This window comes from Papilio machaon, chromosome 13, assembly GCF_912999745.1.
Source record: "Papilio machaon chromosome 13, ilPapMach1.1, whole genome shotgun sequence".
Lineage (NCBI taxonomy): Eukaryota > Metazoa > Arthropoda > Insecta > Lepidoptera > Papilionidae > Papilio > Papilio machaon.
This window is the reverse complement of record NC_059998.1, coordinates 4,235,802-4,260,411: the sequence shown is the minus strand read 5'-3', so window position 1 is coordinate 4,260,411 and position 24,610 is coordinate 4,235,802. Positions and strand designations below refer to the sequence as shown.

General features: G+C 33.4%; 1 protein-coding gene across 2 annotated transcripts in view; it reads right to left on the bottom strand.

Annotated features, from left to right (window-relative positions):
• Positions 1-24,610, bottom strand: part of LOC106717905 (transducin beta-like protein 2) — a 63,946-nt gene that overhangs the window by 9,278 nt on the left and 30,058 nt on the right. Inside the window, exon 3 of one of the 2 annotated variants that reach the window (XM_014511866.2) lies at positions 11,599-11,822. In XM_014511866.2, the coding sequence (XP_014367352.2) occupies positions 11,599-11,822 (224 nt within the window). Of the gene's footprint in view, positions 1-11,598; positions 11,823-18,173; positions 19,502-24,610 lie in introns of those variants that run through there. The other variant, XM_014511865.2, reaches the window with a different exon arrangement.

Here is a 24,610-nt window from a genome sequence, read left to right as displayed (position 1 = left end):
ATTATAAGAGGATTAACTATAATTTATATAAAAGACTTTCAACTTTCTTTGGACAAAGAAGCTGTTTTCTAGTCTCGTCTTATTTCTAAGAAAGTAAAGCCCATCTCTATTACGAAAACCAAGCAAAATTTAAAAAGAAATTGTTTCTATAGTTTATAATTTATTCTAGAAAATTCTTTATAAATCATTAAAATTGTTTAGAGTCAAGGTGCCGTAGGTTTAAGTATCTAACATTTTGTTTGAAATCTACTGAAGTTTTGAAAATGACCTTGATGTCAACGAAATTATGTCGAAAATATTTCGAAATGTTGCACGATAACTAACTATTGATATTTCTTTTATCGTTTAAAAAGAATAAAATACTGAATATGCGGACTGTCGACCTTCAATACCTATTTTATTTATTTTAGAACATAGTTTTTATCAAATATATTTCTTCAAAAATAAAAAAAATAGTTTACATAAGGAAAATTTATCCAAAGATTTAACTATATAGACATAAAGTAGGTACCTAAAATAAAATCCGTAAGTGGGAGAAATTTCAGCAAAATATTCGGTGCGACTGACTGATAAAGTACTAAAACGGCGCTATCAAAGCGATGGTTTATCAACAGTAATACTTAAGTAAAGTAGGTTGGGTCTATGATCTAGTACTAAGCGGTATAGTCGGCCGATTTCTCCCCAGTGATATCGCAACCCGGATGATGCAATCATACATATTATCAGTTGTTTATAAAACATAGATCAAAGTCATCGAAACCGCAACCCTATTTGCATGCAAACAAATAACAGTCTTCTTAGGGCTTAGCACGAAAATGTATTCTATCGGGCGTAAAGAACAACATCAAATCTCATACAAATTTTAACATATTGTGTCGATGAGGACGTTGATGATACGGAACGCATATTGCAAATATTCGTTATAAACCCTCTGAACGCCTAGATATTTTTGTTATTCGTTTCGTGGTTCAAATTACGTTACCTACGGGTTGGGTAACCGAGATGTATGTACAATACTCCTTTGTGACCCAGTATAAGCAAAACTACGGTACAATAATGTAATCGCACGAGCGCAAAACGTTAGGTAACACCCACTTTGCAAGATTTGTATAACAATGAAATTAAAAGGCATTTGGAAATTTTGATAATAAAAATCTTACGTTTAAAAACACAATAGAAGCCCAACTCCTATTTGCGTTACATTTGTGCAAAAACATTTTTAATTTTTGTTAAAAATTTTACTTGTTTAATGGTGTGTATTTAAGTTATAATGACTATTTTGAAAGCCAAATACGAATTGCCATATAAAATTATTCAACAAATCTTACAAATTATAAATACGACAGTTTAGAGGTATGTATGGATTAACGTTTGTGATTCCGTATTTCCAGAACAGCTAAACAGATCACGTTGAAATTTCGCATAGTTGTTGGACATAGTCTGGAAGAACGCATTGTCTAATAATTAGCTTTTCTTTAATTCCGCGCGGACGGAGTCGCGGGAAAATGTTAGTTATTTATAATGGAATAACTATTAAGAACTTTTGATTGGATAAATATCACATATTTAACTTTTAGCAAAGCGACAATCACAATTAAATAAAATGTTTTAAAAGTAAGGAAAATTTATTACTTATTAAATCGAAATACGCACCGAGTCGTGGAGTTGCGGAAACGAAGCCCCCTACTAATGATTATTTTATGGTAATTCGAAGGTTGATTTTACGGAGTTAAAAGTAAAAACATATTGTAGGACTTTTGATATTACTCGTTACGGTTATGGATCTCTGCTTCTACCACTTAGCAACTTATCTGAGGCCTGACGAAACCAGTTACTACCAGTCAACCTCTGATATATCTGACTGAGCCATAGTAACTCTTCTTCCGTCTATTGAATTGAATTGCAAAAATGTCACATTCAGTACTTCGCTTATATTTCAAGGGATAAACATTAATCTTGATATTGCAGGATGATGAAGCTACTATAAATTTTAAAGCAGGGAGACAGAGCTCAGGACACAAACAAAACAAAGGAACCTTTCAAAACCAAATCTGCGCTCTAGTACCTACTTACCTCCGGGTTAACAAAGAAACAATCACAAGAAACGAAAGTCATTAAAGTAAAAACTATACACGATTGTTCTCCCGGCGCAAATAATACAATTTAAAAGATATTAACAAAAAAATGTAAGTACATGTAACGTTTTCTAGTGCGGTTCAGCCAACCTCGGAGATGTCAGAAACGAGATCATGTCGTGCGTTTTTTTCTGCGAAAACAATACTGGGAATACTACATTCAGACAATCCAAAGAGCTTGTTGCTAGCTGTAGTGAAATCGCATAATCACTGTCTCCTTACAACCTAACGTTATGAACAAAGAGTTATAAGTTGCCGGTGGTGCCCAGAAAAAAAGATCGTGCCAGTATAACGTGTTGGAACCGAGTAAGTCACAAAAACCATCTTTTTATAGAGTAGATGTAATTGGATTGATATTAGAGCAACACTTTGAAAGACCATATTTTGATGCTACCTTCGTTTTCTACGAAGCATATCTTTCTGTGTAACAAAAGTCAATGGGATTTGATGCGGATGAAGCCATGCCACATGGGAACAGAGTAAACTGTGTAAACACCCTCAACCTGAGCTGGGCGGTCCAAGCTTCCACGTTATATTTATTTATTCTTGTACATATTACCGAAAGAAAACACCACCCTATTACTTATTCTATAAACGATCCAGATCTGAATATTTTATACAGAATCGGTTACAAAGTGTACTTAATCATTCATGTCCTGTAATACAAAAATGTCATAAAATACAAATAACAAGGAAATAAATCGGCTTATGTTTAATACAAAGGTCAGGCGTCAGGCGTGTCTCATTGTGTTGTATGCGCGTGAGACGTGCGGGAGCGATGCTACGTGATGAGAGATACACCGACTGCGGACGTTCGCACTCGCCAAAGTTCGCGGAACACGCATTCAGTAAACATTAGCTGATAAATTTCACGATCATTGACTCGTTTATTTACATTCAGATGTGATATACTATCTCCTACGGCCTATTGTCAAAAAACTAAACAATACCCAGGTCCTACTAATAAGGTCGTTACTCTGTTTTTAAGCAAAATCACTTTGTGGTCGTTTCAAAACTCTGGAGAGAAAGATCTTTATCATCTGATCATCTGAAACCTTTGAATATCTTTTGAAAATGATATGACTAAGCATAAGAACATTAGAGAATTCAACGAAGTACAGTCATAATACGTTTATCATTAAAAAAATATTTTTAAAGAATATCGTAATCTCATGACGTAAGTCTGTTCAGGGTTCGACATTTTCATCTTTGTTATCTCCTATCAGATATTTATTTCGTAGAAGTATTTTAACACTCTTACTTTCAAGGAACATTTGTTATTTTCAGATGTAAATACATTTTATTTTGAAAGAAAATTTTAAACGAATCAAATACAGAGTGAAATATAAATATCATCTCTCAGATAATATCAAATCTTGGATAAATCTGATTTAATAAGCTGTCAATTGTTTGTTAAGTTAATTACCTAAATCATCTATTAAAATACCGCATAAACCGTATCATATATCCAATTACGAATCAAATTAATATATGGTATGATACATTATTACCCGCCACAAAGGAAACCGAATCCGAGAAGGTTGTTTAACCTCGTTGTTTAAAGAGAATTAAGTACTTGTAGATAAAGGATGTTTTGCTAATCTTCGACACACTTAGCAACGTAGATAATACTCGTAGATTTCTAGATAACGCGTCTATTTATGCGTAATGATTGTAGTTACTATTGAGGTTAAAGATTATAAGCCTACATTTATTGTGTTCGAAATGTTTATAGAAAACGAAAATATTTAATCATTTTAGGTCTGTTTTCGGTAATATAATAAATAAATTTAGGTACGTGATAAAAACATAAATTTAATAAGAAATGAGTACACGTTATTACTTCATTTGAATATTTACTAATGTTTATGATTTAAAATAAATAGAGCACGTTATCTTCAAACACAATATAAATAACTGTTTGATTATATTGATAGCATTTTTATCTGAGATTTTCTCGAAATTAATAATTCACTTTTTTACCTAGATACTGAGAATAATCAAATTATTTGATATAATTGCTAATATAATTATTTTATGTAATAACCTTATCGTAACAATTTAAAACGGTCAAGTCGGTTTTACTTGAATAACAAATACCTTTTTTTGTGAATGACTAGTTAAATATGATAAAGTTCGATTAAAAGATCACTGTCACTTTTGGACATCCATTTTCATAATGGATTTAGTTTTTAGAATTAACTAGAGTAACTTTAACTAATCGATCCAGTTTTCAGAATCATTTACATTAATCGATCTAGTTCTTCAAAGTAACTTTTCAAAAGCGTTTAAGTTAATCGCTAAATCCTTAGAAATAATTATTGTCAATTAACCTAACCCAAAAAGTAAGTTGTTGGTCCAAACATAAATAACTTGAGAGACTTAATATTAGTTATTTCAAATGATAATAATGTAAGTACGAAACTAGCAGTTTGCATAAAATTACAGAACTAAAATTGTAAAGAAGCGAAAACATTGGCAACTCACTTGCAGTTTTATGACTAAACCGCTTAAATGATAATTGTTAAAAAAGAGATGAGTTTTTGTTGCAAAATTGTTGAGGTACAAAACAAATTAAGCTTAGTTGAGAATAAAAGAGAGAATGCACGTTTTTGTTTTAATTTTTCTTCTTTCGTGGAATCCCGGTGAAGACGAATGCAGCGGAAGAATAACCTTGAAACAAAAATTTACAAGCTTCTTACTACCTACTTAATAGACAGGACACAAAAGAGAGCAGACGTCTATTGTTTGCCACCAGGACGAAGTTCTAGTGACGAATAAAATGTAATAGCATACTTATCACCATACCATATGAGTCATAATCATTACTACGGAAACACCATTGTATGCGTAAAAGATACCTACACAAAGAAAATGTGCAGTATTTTACATCATTTGGCACTTCCTCTACATACGAAACGTCACCAGACGATAAGCGTCACTTATTATTCGAAGAACACCGGATTTCCTCTTCCCATTTCAGTTCTTTCAGCTCGTGGTTAATATTACATATTTATAGAAAATAAAATTAGAATAGATTTTATACAGTAGACTCTTTTCCGTTATTCATCCGCACGAAATTATAAATCTTAGTAAGTAGCCTAAACGTTCCTACAGATTATATTCTCTACGTCTGAGACAATTTTCACCGAGATCTGTCAAGTGTTAATAAAACGGTTCGAAAGGTCAAAGAAAGATTGGTATATTAACGTAACCACGTAAGTACTCGCTGTTTGCGAAATTCCTGCTACTAATAAAAAGAGTTTGTTGGAAGCCGGAGTTCAAGTTACATCGCAACTTTAGATTTTAAAGTCACGTTTTCCGAGAGCTGCACGTGTAAGTTATATAAAGTTCAACCCTTTACTTTCGCAATATCGGCTCAAATCGCTGGATTTTAATTAATAAACTTTTCTAACTTATTTACGTTAACACACAGTTACATTTCTATCAGGTTCTTAGAATTAGGGTTACGACAGATGTTCGTTAACAAATTTTGTTGGACAAGCTTCCGAGAAGTATTATTCGAAAAAAATCAACGTGCCTTCAAGTACGGGAGCACTCAGAGATGCGTCCGGCTTTGTTATAGAAACTCATCGCCAGTGTAACAGGTGGTCATCCTGTTGCAACCTGAGTCGGTTTCCACTAGTAAAAAACTTGTATTAAAACATATCATTCCTCAAGCCGAGAGAGAGAAAAAATTATTTTAATACTGGGACTTCAGCAGTGGAGTTTCAAAGTTGATATGGAACTACAACATCTAATTATATGAACAATCAATTAAATCAAATAACCTCGCTAAAGGACCAATCGGCTTATTTCAATTATAATCATTTAAAATTCATAATAAAGGTTATCACCATCTCATAAAATCGGGTACAACGTCTTTTGATCAAATAAAAGGTTCTTTGATCTTATTACATGATGCAAATCTTTCACAGCAGAATTATGCTAATTGCCTGACACTTATCATTAATTACAAGAGATAAGTTGCAAGTCAATAACAGTCACTGATTTCGGAATTGTGATTCCGGTATTAGTAGGTATAAATATGAGGGTTTATAAAACCTTAATCCACGTGAGTGGGATAAGGCCAGGGAGATGATGATGAAATATGAGGGTATTGTTTATATCTTAAGATTAACAAAAGCGTAAAATGTGTTTTAAATTAGTTTTCTCCGAACACTGAACAATGCAAACGACCTAACAATGGACCAGCCATTTTTAGGGCTAGGATACAATTTTATTGACTTTTTTAATGATACTGCCTATAGTTAGGAATGTTAGTTGTAGACGTCATTTACCTAATATCACAGTAAATTCTAACCTAATGCACTTATTTTGACTAAGGATGAAGTAAATAATATTCCATAAGCAAATAAACTGCGCTACTATCTCGCAAACACCACGGTTATTAAACCAATTGGTTCATATAAATAAAATTAACATAGATTTCATAAAAAATGTATTAAACTACGAAAATATGGTTAGAAAATAATGTAATACCGTGGTTAAAATTAAAAGTCTATTGCAGATTTTTTACGCATCGTTATAAGACCTGTTGCCGTTACTAAGCAATCGATAGATTAAAAACTAATAAGACAAATCTTACTATTATACTCAGATATATTAATTTAACTCACTTTCGTATAGCTTTCTCATAGTAAAATTACATCAAATGAGAAGGACGACTATTTGTAAGTGCTATAAACATAAATAAACTTAGTGCATATGCACTTCATAGCCTTGTCTCACTGAATTCAGCCAAGAACAATAGTTCAGACGTTCCCACGTCATTATTGTAAAGTACAATTACGTACAAATAACACAAGTAAGGTTACAGTCATTATTTTTTTACTTGGCGTTGTAAATAATTTAGACTGTGTACATACTGTATAGATATGTATAACGCGACTGTCTAACGGTCACCAATGCTAAATGACCAGATGTTTACTTTGCATATCTATTATTTCCGTTTACTGTGTCATTCATTAACACTGGTTATGGTACATGCTCTGCCCTTTCGCGTGTGAACGTGGGTTTTCACTGGTAAAACACCTACATCAAAACATATTCATATCTATCGTATTTTCGAACAGAATAAGAGGGGTGGCACTATGTTTGTTACATTTTAGGTGGTATGTAGTACCTACCCTTTCTATTTTACCGAAATATTATAGAATATTATAGATTACACGAAATAATATAGTTTCACAACCAAAAGATGGAATTTTACAGAACATAAAATAATTTCCATTAACTCGATTGACTCATGCGACATCGAAAGCATATTTTATCATCCGAATGTTAATTTCCGTCAAATTTTCCGTAACATTCGTATTCATTATTCCGATTCTTAAAATGACGGACTAATTATTTAAAAATGGAACATTATCTTAAAATCAACAAGACAACAAATTTCCATTATCGTTAAGCAAAACAAAGGAGCAGATAAAATCAAACAAGTTAATTGAAAGAAAATGTCCAATAAAGGTTCGATAAACTAACAACCCCTACGCAAGGGGCGTGGCATTAACCCATTTTCGGGTCCAATGTACGATATACAAACACTTGCTTCATAGAGATTGAATGTCGTCTGGACAACATTATCTTGAATACTATCGATACTTACCATCGCTGATTCAAATGTTATTAATTAATCCGATTAATAATTTGCGTAGTAATGACCTACGCTTGAACGATAAATATACGCTCTATCTATTTACTTAACTACATATGTTTATAATTCTATAGCCCTATATTCCAAAAGTGATACTTACAATATTTTTTTAAAACTTCCGTCGAATATTAGGCAAAATCCGTATTAAGAATTTTTAACAAGAAATTTTAGCACTCATAAAATACATATATGTAGGTTGTAGGTATATTAAGTAAGATATAATATGTATGAATATAATTTTCGTCCCCTATTGTGCCATTCTGTAGCCGAGCAAATACTATTGTTATGTTTTTTGTGGCTTTTGTGCATTATATTAAGATTATAGATATATATAAAATTTAGAAAGAGAATTTATAATAAAAATTATGAATTTACAAGAAAAACGAGTTATAAATGTATACAAACTATTTATCATACAAAAGCTCAACTTGGCCGATAAAACATTTAGTGCAAACTTTATCCAACAAATAACATATAAATCCTCAATCAATTAATAAAAATATATCGAACATTTAAAGATGTCGTCCATATGACAATACACTATAAATAAAATTGTTATAACGTGATAAACAAGTTAATTTAAAAAAAACTACTATAACACGGTGACTACACATTACCGTAAAATTCAATCGTCGTAGTACATAAGCATATTGTTGTTTTTTGTACAAGTTTGTCGATATTGGACACGCACAATCATTGATACGCTACGTAGGAAAATACAAAAAGGGGTAGGCGCTGCTTTTGGTATAAATAAAAATGACAAGAATCATTATGTAATTAAATATTATCAGAAAATAAATAGAGTGCCAAGTAATTGAAAGAAATCACAGCTTAAAATAGAAGAAGAGCTACGAGTACGTGGGTTGTTCTTTGAAAATATGCGCTTTGTTTTAATTGCCAATAATATACTCGTAATTAGACGACGATAACTGTTTTAATTTATTTTTAACGTAATGACAATAACCTAAGGCAAAACAAATCGATGGGACTGAAATATATTTCATGTCTAACCTTTTTTTCAAAATATTACTACATAATGTGTCAAAGTCAATTTCTTTAGACAAAATTTACCTTTAAGTGACAGAATTTAAAATTGTCTACTTAAATTATCTCTAACTTAAAATACAAGTACAAGAATTTACAAGACCATGAAATATATGTATTCATAAAATAGATAAGAAATAAACATCAAAGTACGGTAACGACGGCGTTTGATGGCAGATTGACAAATATTTATTTCCCTTTTAAATCTTAAACCATTAGCAGATATTTGATGAATATTTACTTCATGGTTGTTGAATGTTAATTTGTATTATGTAATACAAGAACTGAATGATGAAAATTGGGAAGTTAATTATATATTTTTATCTTATAATATCGTAAAATCTAAATAAATACTCGTTAGTATTATCATTATTAAATTTTGTAAATGAAAGCGTTTGTAACGAGCACAAACAGAATTCGTAGAAGTACGCGTTTATAATATCACGCCCACCTATTTTCGGTTCGTCTAAATTTAATGCGCATTTCACGATATTGCGTCAAAATAATACCGGCACTATTGTTGTAACCTCAATAACTATATAATTTATTACAAAACCAATTAAAAAACGATTTCAGGCGTCAACATTATTTGATGGAAAGATTTCATAACAAATAATATAACCATAGAATGATTAAACTAGATATTTCGACATGAGAAAAACCATCAACAGCTTTTATATAAATTGTCTCTTCTAATAGAATACTACTTTATTGTAACTGAATTAGAGGTGCTTGTAAGTTAATGTATAAACGTTAGTGAATCGTATTTCTTCCCGATTTGACGTCTCTAACATTATTAAGTTACTTGTCGTTTCTTAGAAAAAGATTGGCAACATATTTGCTCTACTAAACAGACTTCAAAGAATATTTCATAGAAAGAATATTTAAGAAGAAAATAAGATTCTTTCTTCAAAGAATAACTTTATTTGGTTATCTTTTATTTTTTTTCAGTTATCTGAGCGAAGCTTAGTTTTCTTTCTATTTTTATATAATTTTATGCAAAACTAAATCATGAGAAATATTATTTTGTAACAAAAAAGACTCTTGCACAAGAACTCCGGTAGTTGACTTGCGTGCTTATAACAATCTCGTATAATTGTATGATGTAACTCTATGACAAAATCAGATTAATGACACTGGTTCCGCGATTACCAAATATTGTGGTTAGACATAAACCACAGGGTTTGTAAAATATTTATCTTTTAAGCATAAGATTAACAGAACAAATACACAATTCAAACAAAACAATCTACTTTATGTATGTAATCTGTATTAATAATAATAGTTTGACTTTCTTAAAAGTGAAAATATTTCGACGACAACTTACGTGCATTGCGCATGTCTGTTTACCATAATTAGGTGAAATATTCAAAAGTTTTTTTTTTTATATGATAATGTTAGGGTTATCATCCAGCGTGCGAAACATATAACTATGCATCAAAAATTAATATAATAGTTGTATAGTTTCGTTTAAATAAAACTAACAAAACAATGAATGCAATTAACATAACTCTTAGGTCATATTTATAATACTACTTTATTGTTATATTTTAGGTATAAATTAACCTTATATTGAATTTACTCATTGTATCAATAACAATAAACAATTGTTTAAATAACAAAAGTTAAATTTAACTCTTCTCTATTATTCAGAAAGATTCAAGTAATATAAAATACAATTTATGACATATGGTTAGCCAATTCAATTCCTACACTGTAGAAATCGCCCATTGATAGACCAAGGGTAGCCAAATCTGTAGAAATCATGTAATTCATTTATTTGGTACTTATTGAATGCAATACGATGAAACATAATGTGAGTAGTTACCGCATCACAGTAGTTAATATTCACTTACTACTTCGATATTAAGATAGAAACCTCTAAAGACACTTTGAGTGGGGCAGTAACTAAATACAAAGTTATTTTATATAAATTCTAATAACCTTTCCAGTACTTTCCATCATTAATCATTACTTACCTATACTAAATGGCTGTATAGAAAACTGGTTCCTTATCAATTTTACTTTCCTAAGTTGCATTGCGGTTAGCAATAATTAAAATCGAATTATCTGTTTTAGATCAAAACAATATTTCGTAATGTATTTACCTTATTTTAAGGTATGATTTTGTTTAACTTTTTAAGATAAAAGGTTTGCCATACAAAATTTAATTGTGTGTAATATAGATGTAACAAAGTATTAAATATTTTTCGCATTTATAAGTATCATTTTCCTATTAAAAACATAAATATCCACAAATAGGCGAGGAAGACAGAGTGGCGTGGCGTGATGTAGTTACTTTTAAATCAGCAGTGTGCAATGCACGGTGAAACTGAAAGTAAAAGTGTGCCAAGAAAATGCGCTCGCATAACATTAATATACTTTGCAGAACTTTGTCATACCGTCGTATTTGTTGCTTAGTTCATTCGTTATAATATTTGTATAAATAAAATATTTTGTTGTAATAGATGTCATGCATAGTTTGTATAAAGTATCTCTAACCGTTGGTTTCTGAAACCAAAAACTCTGTACAAAACAATTCGTTATCCTTGTCATTATCTTTGACAAAACGGAGATAACAATATGTTTAAAACGGGAACTTTAGTCTCAGAAACCCACGGACCCAGTGTACTAAGTGTGGTATATAAGTTTTTAACGTAAATTAACATAAACTAAAGGTATAAATGGACCATAGGTTTCACAAGAGGAAAAGAATGTGTTATTCTTTTAAATACTAGTTACCTTATCAAAAGTGATGACAGGAGTAGCAGCCCCAATAGCGCCGTCTTTCTTCTTCTCGATCTTGTAAACGATGATATTGTTCTCTCTGGCCGTGTGAACTATGAACGCCTTAGAATCGGGGCTCCAAGCCACGCGCGATGCATAATCGTATGGTATGTTCACGCGCAGAGTCTTGTGCTCTTTCTGATTCAGATTCCTGACGTCCCATAGAATCACAGAGCCATCTAGTGGAACAAAAGTTAATAAGCAATAAATAACAGTCATTTAGTCGAGGCGTTTGGCCTACAAGAGTTCACAAATACGTACACTCGAAAAACATCCTAGTCAGACCCATATAAGTATGTATACTTCTATTAATCATTCAATCCTTTTAAAATTATTTATAACAGTCGGTGAGTAACCAGAATAAATTGCAAATAAATACATAATTGTTCATGCTGGCTCTTCTTTGTAAATGTTTGAAATGTGATATGACTTTAGTTTATAAATATGTCATGATGCAGTATTATAAAATACCAATATATATTACTATTTTAACGAAATATTATGACTAATCTACTCGTATAAATGACTAAAATGAATCGACTCTATAAATAAATTTGTAGTAATTGCCCTTAAACTGTAACTGAATTCAAGATCAACAGCAAATCAAATCTCAAAATTTTTTTACGCGAAAATCAATGGTCAGACCATATAAGATGATTATATTACTTGGATAAACTTCGAATATCAATTTGTAATCTGATTTCTATAACAGATTTCATTATAACTATCAAAAACTGATTTTAAAACAATATTCTTGTTAAACAAGTCTCATAAGATAGCACTAAACAACAATTAAATAGGTTGCTTCGTTTCTGAGACCAAAATAAATATAATAAATAACGTATTGTTATTTCGGTTCTGTCAAAAATAATAAAAGGGATGACGATTATGTTTTATACAAGGATTTTGGTCTCAGAAACCAACAATGAGTAAATCTTTTTAATGTCAAAACATCAAACGCTCGTAGAATTCATGATACATTATACGAGTAGTAAAAGAAGCGAACAATGTATCGAGTTAGTCACACAGTTAGCGGTGTAGTTTTAACTTAACCAGGCGGGCTTACGATGCGGGAACCGGTAAAAGGTCAACACACCGTTGATATCGAAACTGAGTCACTGTACCAAGGCCTTCGGATTTCAGGCGACCACGAAATGACAACAGACTGCGAGTGGGCGATGAAGCGTATAATCATTACATTGGCAATCTTATCTCGTTAGCTAAACAAGTTTTTTGTAATGTCGTCAGTGCAACTACTGTTACTTTTTGATATGAAGCGGATTAAACAGTTGAAATGCAAAATACAGCGCCGAAACTTCTTCAAATCACAGTTGATACGAGAATATTGTTACCATTTAAGATTAAAATTGCCTATTCTGTACATATTAATGGGCCACGAACTAAACCACGGTCAATTAGGTAATAGAAAGACCGTGATGTATTGTGTGCTCGAAAATTCAGAAGAAGACAATCGAAACAAAGTAGTGTCATTTGGCCAAATTCCTGCATTCTATGATATACTTGCAAGAGAAGCTTATTGAAAATTGTTGCGTTCACAAAGTCATGATGATTTTATTTTCATGGTGACGATCTTAAGATTACAATACTCCGTGAAGTCACAGACGGAAGACATTATACAATAATATAATATTAAATAATTTAATAAATAAATATTGCATTTATTAATTCTTACATCGTGCTAAAAACATTTGTTGTAATTAAAAAAAAAAATCTATAACTAATTGTTCTTATTAAAATACAATTTCGTGATTCCGGATCGCAGCATTGAATGGAAAAATCTTTTATATTGACATATCAGATCTTAAGTTTCCATGACTAGTTCTTGATCTTTATTGGTCAATACCTAATAATCATAATTTATTTAGAGGCAAGTTAGTTTAGACTCATGTTCCACCAGAGTAATATGCCGCTCGACTTCTATTTCTATGAGAATGTACCATTTCCACTGACGTAGCCGTGACTTCCATAGAGAAAGTAATCGTTCACGCGAATAGACGTACATATAAAGGGTTCTTACATCATATAGAGATTGTATACATGAGATATATATTTATAATGATTAACAAGGAAAGAAACTTACATGCATATTATGTCGACATATCAATGTTTAATTAACTATAGTAAGAAACAATTAAAGCAAGTATGAAGTGTTTGCATAATCTAATTAATGCACATACGATCTGTCGGTGTTGTAGATTACCGTATTGATTGTACTGTGAAGCAGTTATGATATGATTTATAAGGAAATAAAGAAAAATGAAAACAACTTGGTATCTTCCTGTAATGACCGACGGTGTAGTTTATTCCAACTCAGAATATAAACTCATTTAACAAAAGGGGCCTATGGCATAACATAATGTGATAAAAATAAATGAAATTTTTAGGATATTAGATGAGAGAAAATCTTGGATTCCTTAAGTAAGTTTATTTGAATAATCTTACAGTTTCAATTACGGATAGAAAAATTAAAACAATAATTTAGATATCATACTTGAATCTGTTTTTCGTTAGAAACCTGTTCGTTCCTTGAGTTGTGAAATAAAAATATTGTTTATTATTTAAATCACCAACAGCCTTGAGAGTAGCAAGTTTGTGAATTTGTTATGTATGTAATTGTACATAAATAATCATAGTATATTTAATTCGCAATGTATTCTGATTAACACTGTTTTCATCCTTCCTTAACAACAAATTGTTCTAGTAATGTTTATGCAATCCATGTAAATAAAACTGGAATAATCTCGTTTCTGATTTCGTCCTTTCTTTATTTTTACACCTTTATACCTGTGTTTAACTACTTCCAACAATTTTTACGAGCTATTCAAATTATTGAAGTCTTGTAAAATCCCCGAGAAGGATAATTCCATGGGCAACAATCCTTTACTCTTATCCTTTTGTAAAATAATTATAAATGTGTATAACTAAGTGTTGTTTTAGTTTAAGCAGTAGAGGACATAGTCAATGTTAGTGCTTTAAGGATATTTTAATTTTTATAGAACGATGTGAAGTGAAAATTCCTTCCTGTTAATTAACATTTAATAGGTTATATAATTAATAATAACTAAACACTACACATTATATGTGAATGTTAAATAACACGTGTTAATTATTACACTATTCCGTATGGGTTGTATTACTGAAAAATTCAGCCGGCCATACGTAAACCGCTTGAAACAGTTACGGGCTAGGTTGAAGTGTTTAATGAACAACGCCATACCTTCTCTTCTATTATTTAGGCAGTTGCAGATGAGGTGTAGAGCGAGGTCGTGTAACAATAAGAAGAAACCTAAACAAATGTTTTTTAAGTTCAAAATTTAATCAGAAACAAATTATATTTGTACCAGATATACCATAATCGTTACTACTGCAGGTATTGCATTTACACAAGATGAAATATTTGTTTATTAAGTCTTTACCCGCACTTGACATTTCCTTAAATGCGAATAGCCATATCAAAAGCATGATGGCGAACATTGAAATCTTTAGTTCAACGGCCTGCTCAAGGGAACTAGGAAGTAGGTAACGTAACAGAGCCGCAAAAACTTGAACCTTACAATGGCATGCTTGTTTGTACATGTACGAATGTTTATATTTATATAGTCATCGTCAGAGTGTTTATGAATAATAAACTCAATGGTAAAAAGACAACTTGTATGTTAGTACCGACTTCAAGGTTCTGTATTGTGCGATGACGTCAGACAAATGCGATAACATCTACTAGTACTAACTTAAATGAAATACTAATTTTAGTCAAATTATTATTTTTCATTTAAAGATGCAATCGAGGAGCGGTTTACTTGATGATGTAAGCTACCCTTGTGTGTGTGCAGTTTATTAAGGTGCAGCAGTGCTATAAAGCAATAGCAGTGCTATAAATAAAGTTCCTGTGATAAAGTTTTCATGATGATTGAAAATTGAAATACCAAAACGATAGAAGTCCCTTTACGTAATAACCTCACCATTTGGGTGTCGTAATATGGATGATAATATTAAAACAAACAATGGACAGCAAAATCTTTTTGTATGATACATTAAATGCTAGATACTATAACAATAACCGTTTATGATATTATCAACAAGCGATGTATAAATATTTAGCAAGATGTGAAAAGGTGATTGTACTTATGTTATTTATGACAGGTCATTGCGTTATGTTCTCGTTCACTTTAGTGGAATCTCAGTCATCAATCTCAGAAGACAGCAAAAGAACAAGTGGCTCACCAGATGTTTTGTGACTACTATTTTCAAATATCATAGACCATCGTACGATGTCTAAACTATTTAGAATGCGTAAGTATCGGACTGTAGTGATTGCTGTGGCGCTTGGGCGAACAGCGAACACTGACGAAATCTTACTATTGTGACAGAGGCGAAGGCGTATTGGACATAAGGTTGACGCCGGTTTGTATTGTTCGCACTAGGAACGTATGTTTAACAGTCACTGCTGTGCCATATAAAGCTAATTTACAATTCTGAATTTGTTGTCGTTCAATAGAATAAATAATTTTGAAGTCAACAGCAGCGAATAGTTGAGAGGCTTGAAATACTGTATCATGATAGACGCATAGTCACAATTCATTGCTTTGGTTTAAACAGAGATGAACAGTGGATGTTTGTTACGTAAGCCTTTAGTATGTTTAAATAATAGATTTATGCTTTTATTTTCTTATAAATGATCTCAACGAATAAACAGAATAGAATTAAAAAACAAACGATGATAAAATTATAAAAAATTATAGTAGCATTGAGTCATTCGGGTCACTTTCCTGTTGAATTCGTTCGCGGTAAGCAAAATGACTTACGTGTTATTCAGACTTTATTATTCAGAGTGCTCCGATCAGGCGAATGATGACGCGGCACGGTTGTGTCGCGGCCGTCCTCGCTTCCGAGAAATGGTATTGACTAATGACAATCAATTTTAACGTCACATCTGTGTTTTATAATCAAACGTGATGATATCTCAACCGATACGAGAGCAGTGCATGGTCATAAGACATTTCAAAACAACATCGATTGTTATATAGACATGCTCGTTCCGCGCGTTATTATTGATGAATTCTTCGAACATATTGAAACTCGCTACCATATTATACGCCTGTCATTACAGAGATTAGATAACTCCGGGAAATCTGCGGACTTTTGCAGATACTGTGATATAATGTAATCTATTGAGGAAATAATAAACACATGACGGCTAGAATTATACACGTTTAATGACCTTATTAGATATTTGAGTACGATACTTTATCGCGTAGTATATTTAATGGATACAATTTAAAATTCTAACTTTATTTTTGGCAACAAGCGTAAACAGAAAACACGAACGACCGGTCGGAAGGGCATTACTCTCTTCACGGCCGATAACCGACACTTGAAAATGCTATAAATCGCTTAAAAGTTCATATAAAGAGCTAAAGTCCTTGCGTCTACAATGAACGCCTACAAGTCGTAGATTGTCAATAACAAAGATGACAAGGAAACAAAAAATACAATCCTTGGTAAAGTTTTAAATACTTCCTACGAAAAAACAAAGTCGTGTATTCGATTTCTCAACTTTATACAAGGTAGAAGTCATTAAGTTCGCTCATCAAACCACTAAACGTTTCGTCATAGCTTTACGTAAGACAATTATATAACTGCCTAGTGCAATGTCGATTTTATATATTTTGCCTACAATTTAACACGAGGCGAACGAAAATCAACCATTAGCGCGTCTCTCAAATTAAATTATCAATATTTAAATTACCTTTATTGGAAAATGCATTAATCAACAACACAGGTAATACACCTTTGTTGAAAAACATGTCACGAATTTTTATTTTTAGTTGCAAAGTTGTTTTTTATTAGATAAACTAACGCCTTATTTGTTTTGAAATTCCAAATTTGTACACGGGGAGATAAAATTTTCCTCGTTGTAACTTGACCCAGACATTATGATTCATCGACTTAATAACATATCGTGTTATTTCAACTCATTGGAATTACCTTGCGTCAGCTTAATACATATGAACGGTTATCAACAAAACCTCGATGTCTTCGTAATGTCCACCTACGCGTCCTAATATTTTCAAGTACAAAACAGGCTGTGAAGATAAATGTTGTTTCGAGTCTCGTTATATTTGCAATAATTTCGACGTTGTACAATGTAAATATTTTTGTGCTCCTTTTTAATATTGACGAAAGATTAGAAACTGCCGACGCTGCTGTGCGCAAGTGGTGAATAACGCATGTTACGTTATAGAGAAATCTAACATAGTGAAAGTGTCTCCTTAATAACTTTGTACAGTTAAACATGTATATAAACAGCTGATGGAACTGCTGCTATGACAGCGTTGTTGATGTTTTTATTTAAATGTATATCAATATTTATCATTATATAATTTGTTATAATAAACCTCAAGGTTTATTTGTTCCATCGCAACGTGGTACCAAAATACTTACCGCATCCCTCTTGACCCGTTCTTATCGTAAGTTTATGATATATAAAATCAAACAAGTTTTAGAAAAAAATATTACGTTTATTGCCACTTCGCAATTCGAAGGCACATACGTGAGTACGCGCGCTCCGTCAACGTAACACAAGTCGTATTCATTCGGGATCAATTCACAACAAAATAAGCTTAGTTCATGTTCATAGTACCAACGTCTATTCTTGAATCACTCGGAACCTAGGCGGAACTAACCAACGGATCGTAGGGCTGCAATATCGGCAGCTGGTTCGAGAGGCGGGCACGCGAGGCGCGCTCTTCGTGCACCTTGAGCAGCACCAGGTCCATGGCGGCACGCGCATCCTCCAGCGGCGAGTGGCCAGCGCTGCCCCGCTGCACGCTGCGCCCCAGCAGCTCCTCGCTGAGCGCGCGTAGCGAACGCCGTAGGGGGAATCCTCGTGAGTGAGGATACAGCGCGCACGTATCCACCACTGCACTGTGTAGGAGTTTCAGGGCTCGCAAATCGTTGTCCAAAGCGTGTCCGATGAGTATGGTATCGTTGCCTACGAATCCGAGAATGTCATTCTGTACGTCTCTAAGCGTCTTAGTCGCGCGCGCCAAGTCGCGCGGCCTGATGCCTGAGAAGCGGGTGTTGTGGTCGACGACCGGTGAACTAGGCTTCACTAACGATTTATACACGAGTCGGCCGTCCGCCGCTATCACCGCTATGCTTGCTAGTTCAAGCCCCGCCGTCGTGTAGCACATCTCTGCGTCGAGTGCGTAAACTCCTCCCCGGGGAGACCGTGCTCTCACGTAGCCCTCGAGGGGCCCGTTCATTCCGGGACGAGTACCACTCCACACGTGGAAGCGAGCGGCGCTGCAACCTTTCGAGCCCAGGGGCATGTTGCAGCATGTATATCGGGAATCACTACCGCATACGCGGCCCCAATGATAGGAGCACGTTTCTTCCACTAGGTATTCACCTTCACGAGTCATTCTAAACATTTTGTCACAACGCACACACAAATGTTCCACTGCATCCGCTTCTTCATCACTGTCGGAGCGCGGAGTGGAGCCCAACGAACCTCGTCCGCTGTCGCTCTGAGAGCCGCCGGGCACGAACTCTGGCGCATTCACGTCCCACGTAGTGAGTTGCAAGGGTCTCGGTCGAGGCGGAGGATTGATGTAAACAACCGCTTTGGACGAGGTGGAGTCGATCTCGAGCGGGTACCCCATGGCCCACATGCGCTTTGGAGAAAGCAGATGCGGGCGCAGCGCCTCTGCTAGTTGTTCGGTGGAGATCCTCTGCGGCGTCGACGGCGTCGGCGGCGAGGGCGGGGGGCGGCGTCGATCGCGCGGCCTGCGCCGGCGTGCTGCGGCGCCGGCAGAGTCCAGGGGTGCGCCGGTCTCTTGGTAAAACCAATCATGCCATTGAATACAAAAATGCATGCTTCTTGGTAAGCTTGTATACACATAGAGTCGAGATAGCGAGCGCGGAGCTGGGAGCGGCAAGTACGTGCAGTCGCGCGCGCGGGCGCCGTGGCAATGGCGCGCCGGCGGGGCGGCCCACGCTTTATACGTCACGTAGGTAGCGCGCGTTCGTTAACGGGACATGTCGATCGACCGGCCTATTCTCATTTTTCTAAACAATAATAAAAACTACTTTCCGAGATATGACGAGACAAAGAGAAAAAATATTACAACCCGTATTGTACAGGAGACGACCAGGAAATATTATTTCGTAGTATGGCTGGGTCTAATTGTGGCTGTAACACTTTGTTTACATAAATCAGCTGATCTGTCCGCACGCTAGCTGACAAACATTACACCCTGTTGGCAAAATGGTACGGCGGCGAAACCCCGACTATGACAACATTGTAATGCTTATCTTTTTTTAGATTTACGGTACTATTGCGTTTTTAATATAATTTTGACCCCTAAATTACATCGTTGTTTTGGTTTTAAAGTTTTTGAAGTGCCAAAATTTACGTATTTTTTTTTGGACGGACTTTAGTATAAATGTTATGAAAAACAATTTTGTAAGAACTTTAAATAATTTCGTATTTCCGCGTAACTTGCTATTTACAAGTTACAATGAAATAATTTTTAATATACGTCAATTAATTAATGATAATAATTTGTGTATAATTAAGCTCAGTTATTTAATAAACATTAAACAAATGAGTACCAGTAAGTACGCCGTACCTACCGAAGAGAGAACAAAAGCTTTATCTTTGTGCACGGTCTCGACGCACTCATGTGTACATTACACGAGTGTTGTGCTCAGGATAGCTGCGCGATAATGGGTAGGAAGGACGGCCGTTGCCCTTAGTACAATCGAGCTCGACATAAATAAACGTACCGAGACGTCTTCATCGATTTTTCACAATTTGTTTTCGTTGAAATTAGATTGCCGTATAAGTGAATAAAGCCCCACCTACGTGATACTTCTCCTACATAAAGAATACTGATTTTGGAGGACGCGCCATTGAACACGTATGATTCCAAATGACGCATTACAAAGCATATTGAAGATTTAACAAAAATATGTAATTTTGCAGTTTCATGTTTTAACGTTTCTTTTATAATATAAATAGTAAATTATATCTTATTATTTACAAATTACAAAAAATATATTTTAGTGGACATAAAGTTATTTTTGTTTTGATCAAAATAAATAATTAAAGTCACTAGGCTTACCCTATTTTTAAAAGTAAATTTAAAAAATTCTACATCTATAACATTTATTATTATAAATTAGCTGAATAATCTTTATTTAAGAAAAATCCATACAAATATTTTCAAAACACAAAATAAAAATCTAAATGGCATATAAACAAGAGCGATCACGCCTGCGCCAAGATACGGTCATTGAGAGCGAGCTCGCGTCTTGTGATCTGGTTGTGTGCGAGTGTTGTGTGTACACATGTGTGCGTGTGGGCGGCGGTGGCTGGTCGCTGACACCGGCGATAACCTTCGTATCGATGTCAGAACGCATCGGCAAACGGTAACGCGTACGCTACCGACGCACTAAGGAGCACATCTTATCACCCGCCATGTTGTCCAACCTAAATGCGTTATATTGCTTATATTTCCGACTCCAGTTTGCCCATTGTACTGATAAATATGTAACTACGTAATAACATGTACATATTGATGTACCTATTAAGAAAATGGTAGACAAAGACTTAACTACATCAAGCTCTGCATTAACGTATAAACAGGCTTTTATAAATTAAGTCATCAGTTTGTGCACGACCCCGCCGAGGTGTTCGAGCCTACCCTATTTTATTAGAGTTGAATTGGTCTTATCACTCACGCCAGCCCAGTGCGGAAGGAACGTTACATAAATTAACACATAAATGAAGTAAAGAAATAACATAATCAATGTAAATTAAGGGATATGTTATAATAATGTACACTGTAAACATGTACACAAACTTTTATTTTGAGTAAGATTTTTATGAATTTCTTGAATTGCTATCCGTAAATTGTTATTAAATCTATAACGATTTACTAAACCATTTTAAAATAAGCTGTAAACAATTAATCAAAAACCGATGTTGATTTAAAAATAAGCAGTTTTTTTTATTCCCATTGTACCAAGTACAAAGAATAAGTTCAGCTGTTAATGTTTGCGATATTTATCAAGGTTATCAAAAACACATAGTGGTAAAAAAATTAACAGAACTCTAGAATTTTGTAGCATTATATATATCTTTTAAATAATATGCGAGAGAAACGATAAACCCAGTAACGTAACATACATTTTCCGTTTTGTGACTGATTTTTAACCAGGTTGTAATTATGATTTTTCAAGTTTATAAATATCTAAATTCTAAACCATATTAAAGTATTTTAAAATTATATGTTTATCCTACTGTCCTATTAAAACCCTTAAAATTTGACTAAAAATTAGATATATGATTGCTTATTCCATGCAATCCATCAATCTAGTCATTTCCAAATTTAATTCTTGGAAATTCTATGAAATAAAATTCGTATCTTGTGCATATAAGTCATATACAAAACGAGTCTTTGTGACGTTTACGCAAGACACGGAACGTTTCCTACAACATTAAACATTCTACTTCTGACGTTCCACTCTTGAATACGGTCAGTAGGCCACGGCTGGCGATGACTATTGAACGGAACTAAAATATCAGCTTTAACACCAACTTTTGATGACGTTTGCCATTCCTCTTTGTTCTCATAGAAAAACACTAACCATTGTTTATATCAAAGTATATATATATTCGTTACGATCTATAATTAATCATAGTTTTGCACAATCTTTATTACACTAACTAATCTACTTTATCAATTTCAATATCGAGGGCTTAAGTAAAAAATATTAGAAATTAAAAAATATTGTAACTTAATTACTGTTCATTTAATTTTTATGTTTTTCAATTTATCGAAGATCATAGGCCTTATATGAACAGTATGATGTAACTATACCAAACTATGACAAAGGAGGCTTTACGACCCAAAAAATAATAGGTATATAGATAATAGTTTTATATTAAGCATACAGACAAAAGATTCATTTCACGTTATAAGTATCTTATTTACTTTATTATAATAAATCGAATGTTTAGATGGATTTTTGTTATCTCCTTAGAAGGTATCTCCAGAATCGCTAAACGAATCTTGCTAAAATTTGGCAAACGTAGAAAATGGTCTGAAAGAACACATAGGCTCCTAATTAAGTTTTCTTTTAATCCACGAACGGAATCGCCTGCGACAACTAGTTTTCATATAAAACATTCCTTTTTATCATAGAAATTAAGTTTTAAATTTAGTTTAAAATACACGTTATCCACACTGTAGAATTTTCGCTTCCTTAAGTTCATAGGTTTTTTAAAAACATTTAAACGTCTTTCCTTTAGGCAAAATCAGATACACCCATGCGGTTTAATTCACATAATATTGCTACGGAAGGAAAAAATCAAAATGTTTTATAATACCAAATTAAATAAAAATCAAAGTTTTTATGTTTTCTTCCCAAATTACTGAGTATTTGTTGAATTAGCGTTATTTTTAACTTTAACATTGATGCATGCCGGGCTCTGGAAGTCTTATGGAAAATTAAATAACAACTGTATAATAAAACCAACATTCAAGTGCGAGTAAGGAACGCGGGTTGTTAAAACAAAAGGGAAACTAGCGTGTCCGCAATATCACGTGTTGTGACGTTGTGTTTTGGTGAAAGTTGAGTATCAGCGGGTCGGAGCGGATTCGAGCGGCTCTTATAGACTCCACCATCACAATACGTATTCCAAGTGTGTCAAGGAACACGCGTTGCACAGCTTAAGACGATATTTGCAGAGGTTAACTGGCGAAATTGTTTACTTTTAACGTGTACAGTTTTCCGTCCCTTTAACTTAACGTGATGGATACTAGCCCATTTTATTTCACAATTTAAAATATAATCTTTTTCAACACATGTAGGTAATCGAATTATTAATATTTTTTTCTGTCTTTGGTTTCCACGCGGCTTTTGGATTATTTTTAAAGAAAATTAAGTGTCACCCAAAAATCTCATTATTTAGATTTATATATTAAACAAAGCAAAGGGAATAAGTTACTAAGCCTTCTTTCTTCTGTTTGGCTTGAGCAGTATTTATATAATTATATCGTGTATAAGTTATTAGACACAACATTACAGATCCTAAGCTATACAAACGATAATAGCTAGCTGAGAATCAGTTTTCAATGAACAGTGCTTTTTAAGTAGCATTGAATTGTTATTAAGGTAATATTAAAGTAGACGTGCAGCTGCCGTTATCTATATTATTAAATGCTAGCAATTTCCCGTGACTTCGTCAGCGCAGAATTAAAAAAAATATAGCCTAAGTGACCCGGGTACACTGTAGGCCAACAGAAAAAGAATTTTTAAATCGGTTCAGTAATTTCGGAGCATATTCATTGCAAACAATCAAATCTTTCAACTTTATAATACTAGTATAAATAAGGTCATCGATCTATCAATGCCAAAATTAGTCTACATGTGTGTTGAGTACAAGGTGGCCTAATGAACATGCTAAAACGAGTTCATATTAAACCGGAAAAATAACGTTTTCTTGGCACGTCCGCATCGATGCCGTAGAATACTTACTTTGACGAGACATGAATACATTGCTCCTGATATCCACTGCTCTTTGTCTACGCTTAAAGGAAGCTCTTAAACGTCTATTCTCTAATAAAACTTTGTAAATTACGACTGAGGACAAGATAAAATAAATTCTAAAATCTATTATTGAACGTGATTAACCTTATTTAAAAAATATGAAGCTCACTATAGTAGGTAATACTTCAAGGTAATCAGTTAAGTGATATTGTTCCAATTACTTAAAATTTTCTTTTGTTAAAAAAGCTCTATTACTTAGCATCATTATGGTGTTTCAATTTAAAATTTTATAACGCCATTTTTTTTTAAATAATGTCTGAATAAGAATGACATTTATTTACCTATCACGTCTTAAAGGTTTTGAGTCTGATAAAGCTTTGTTATT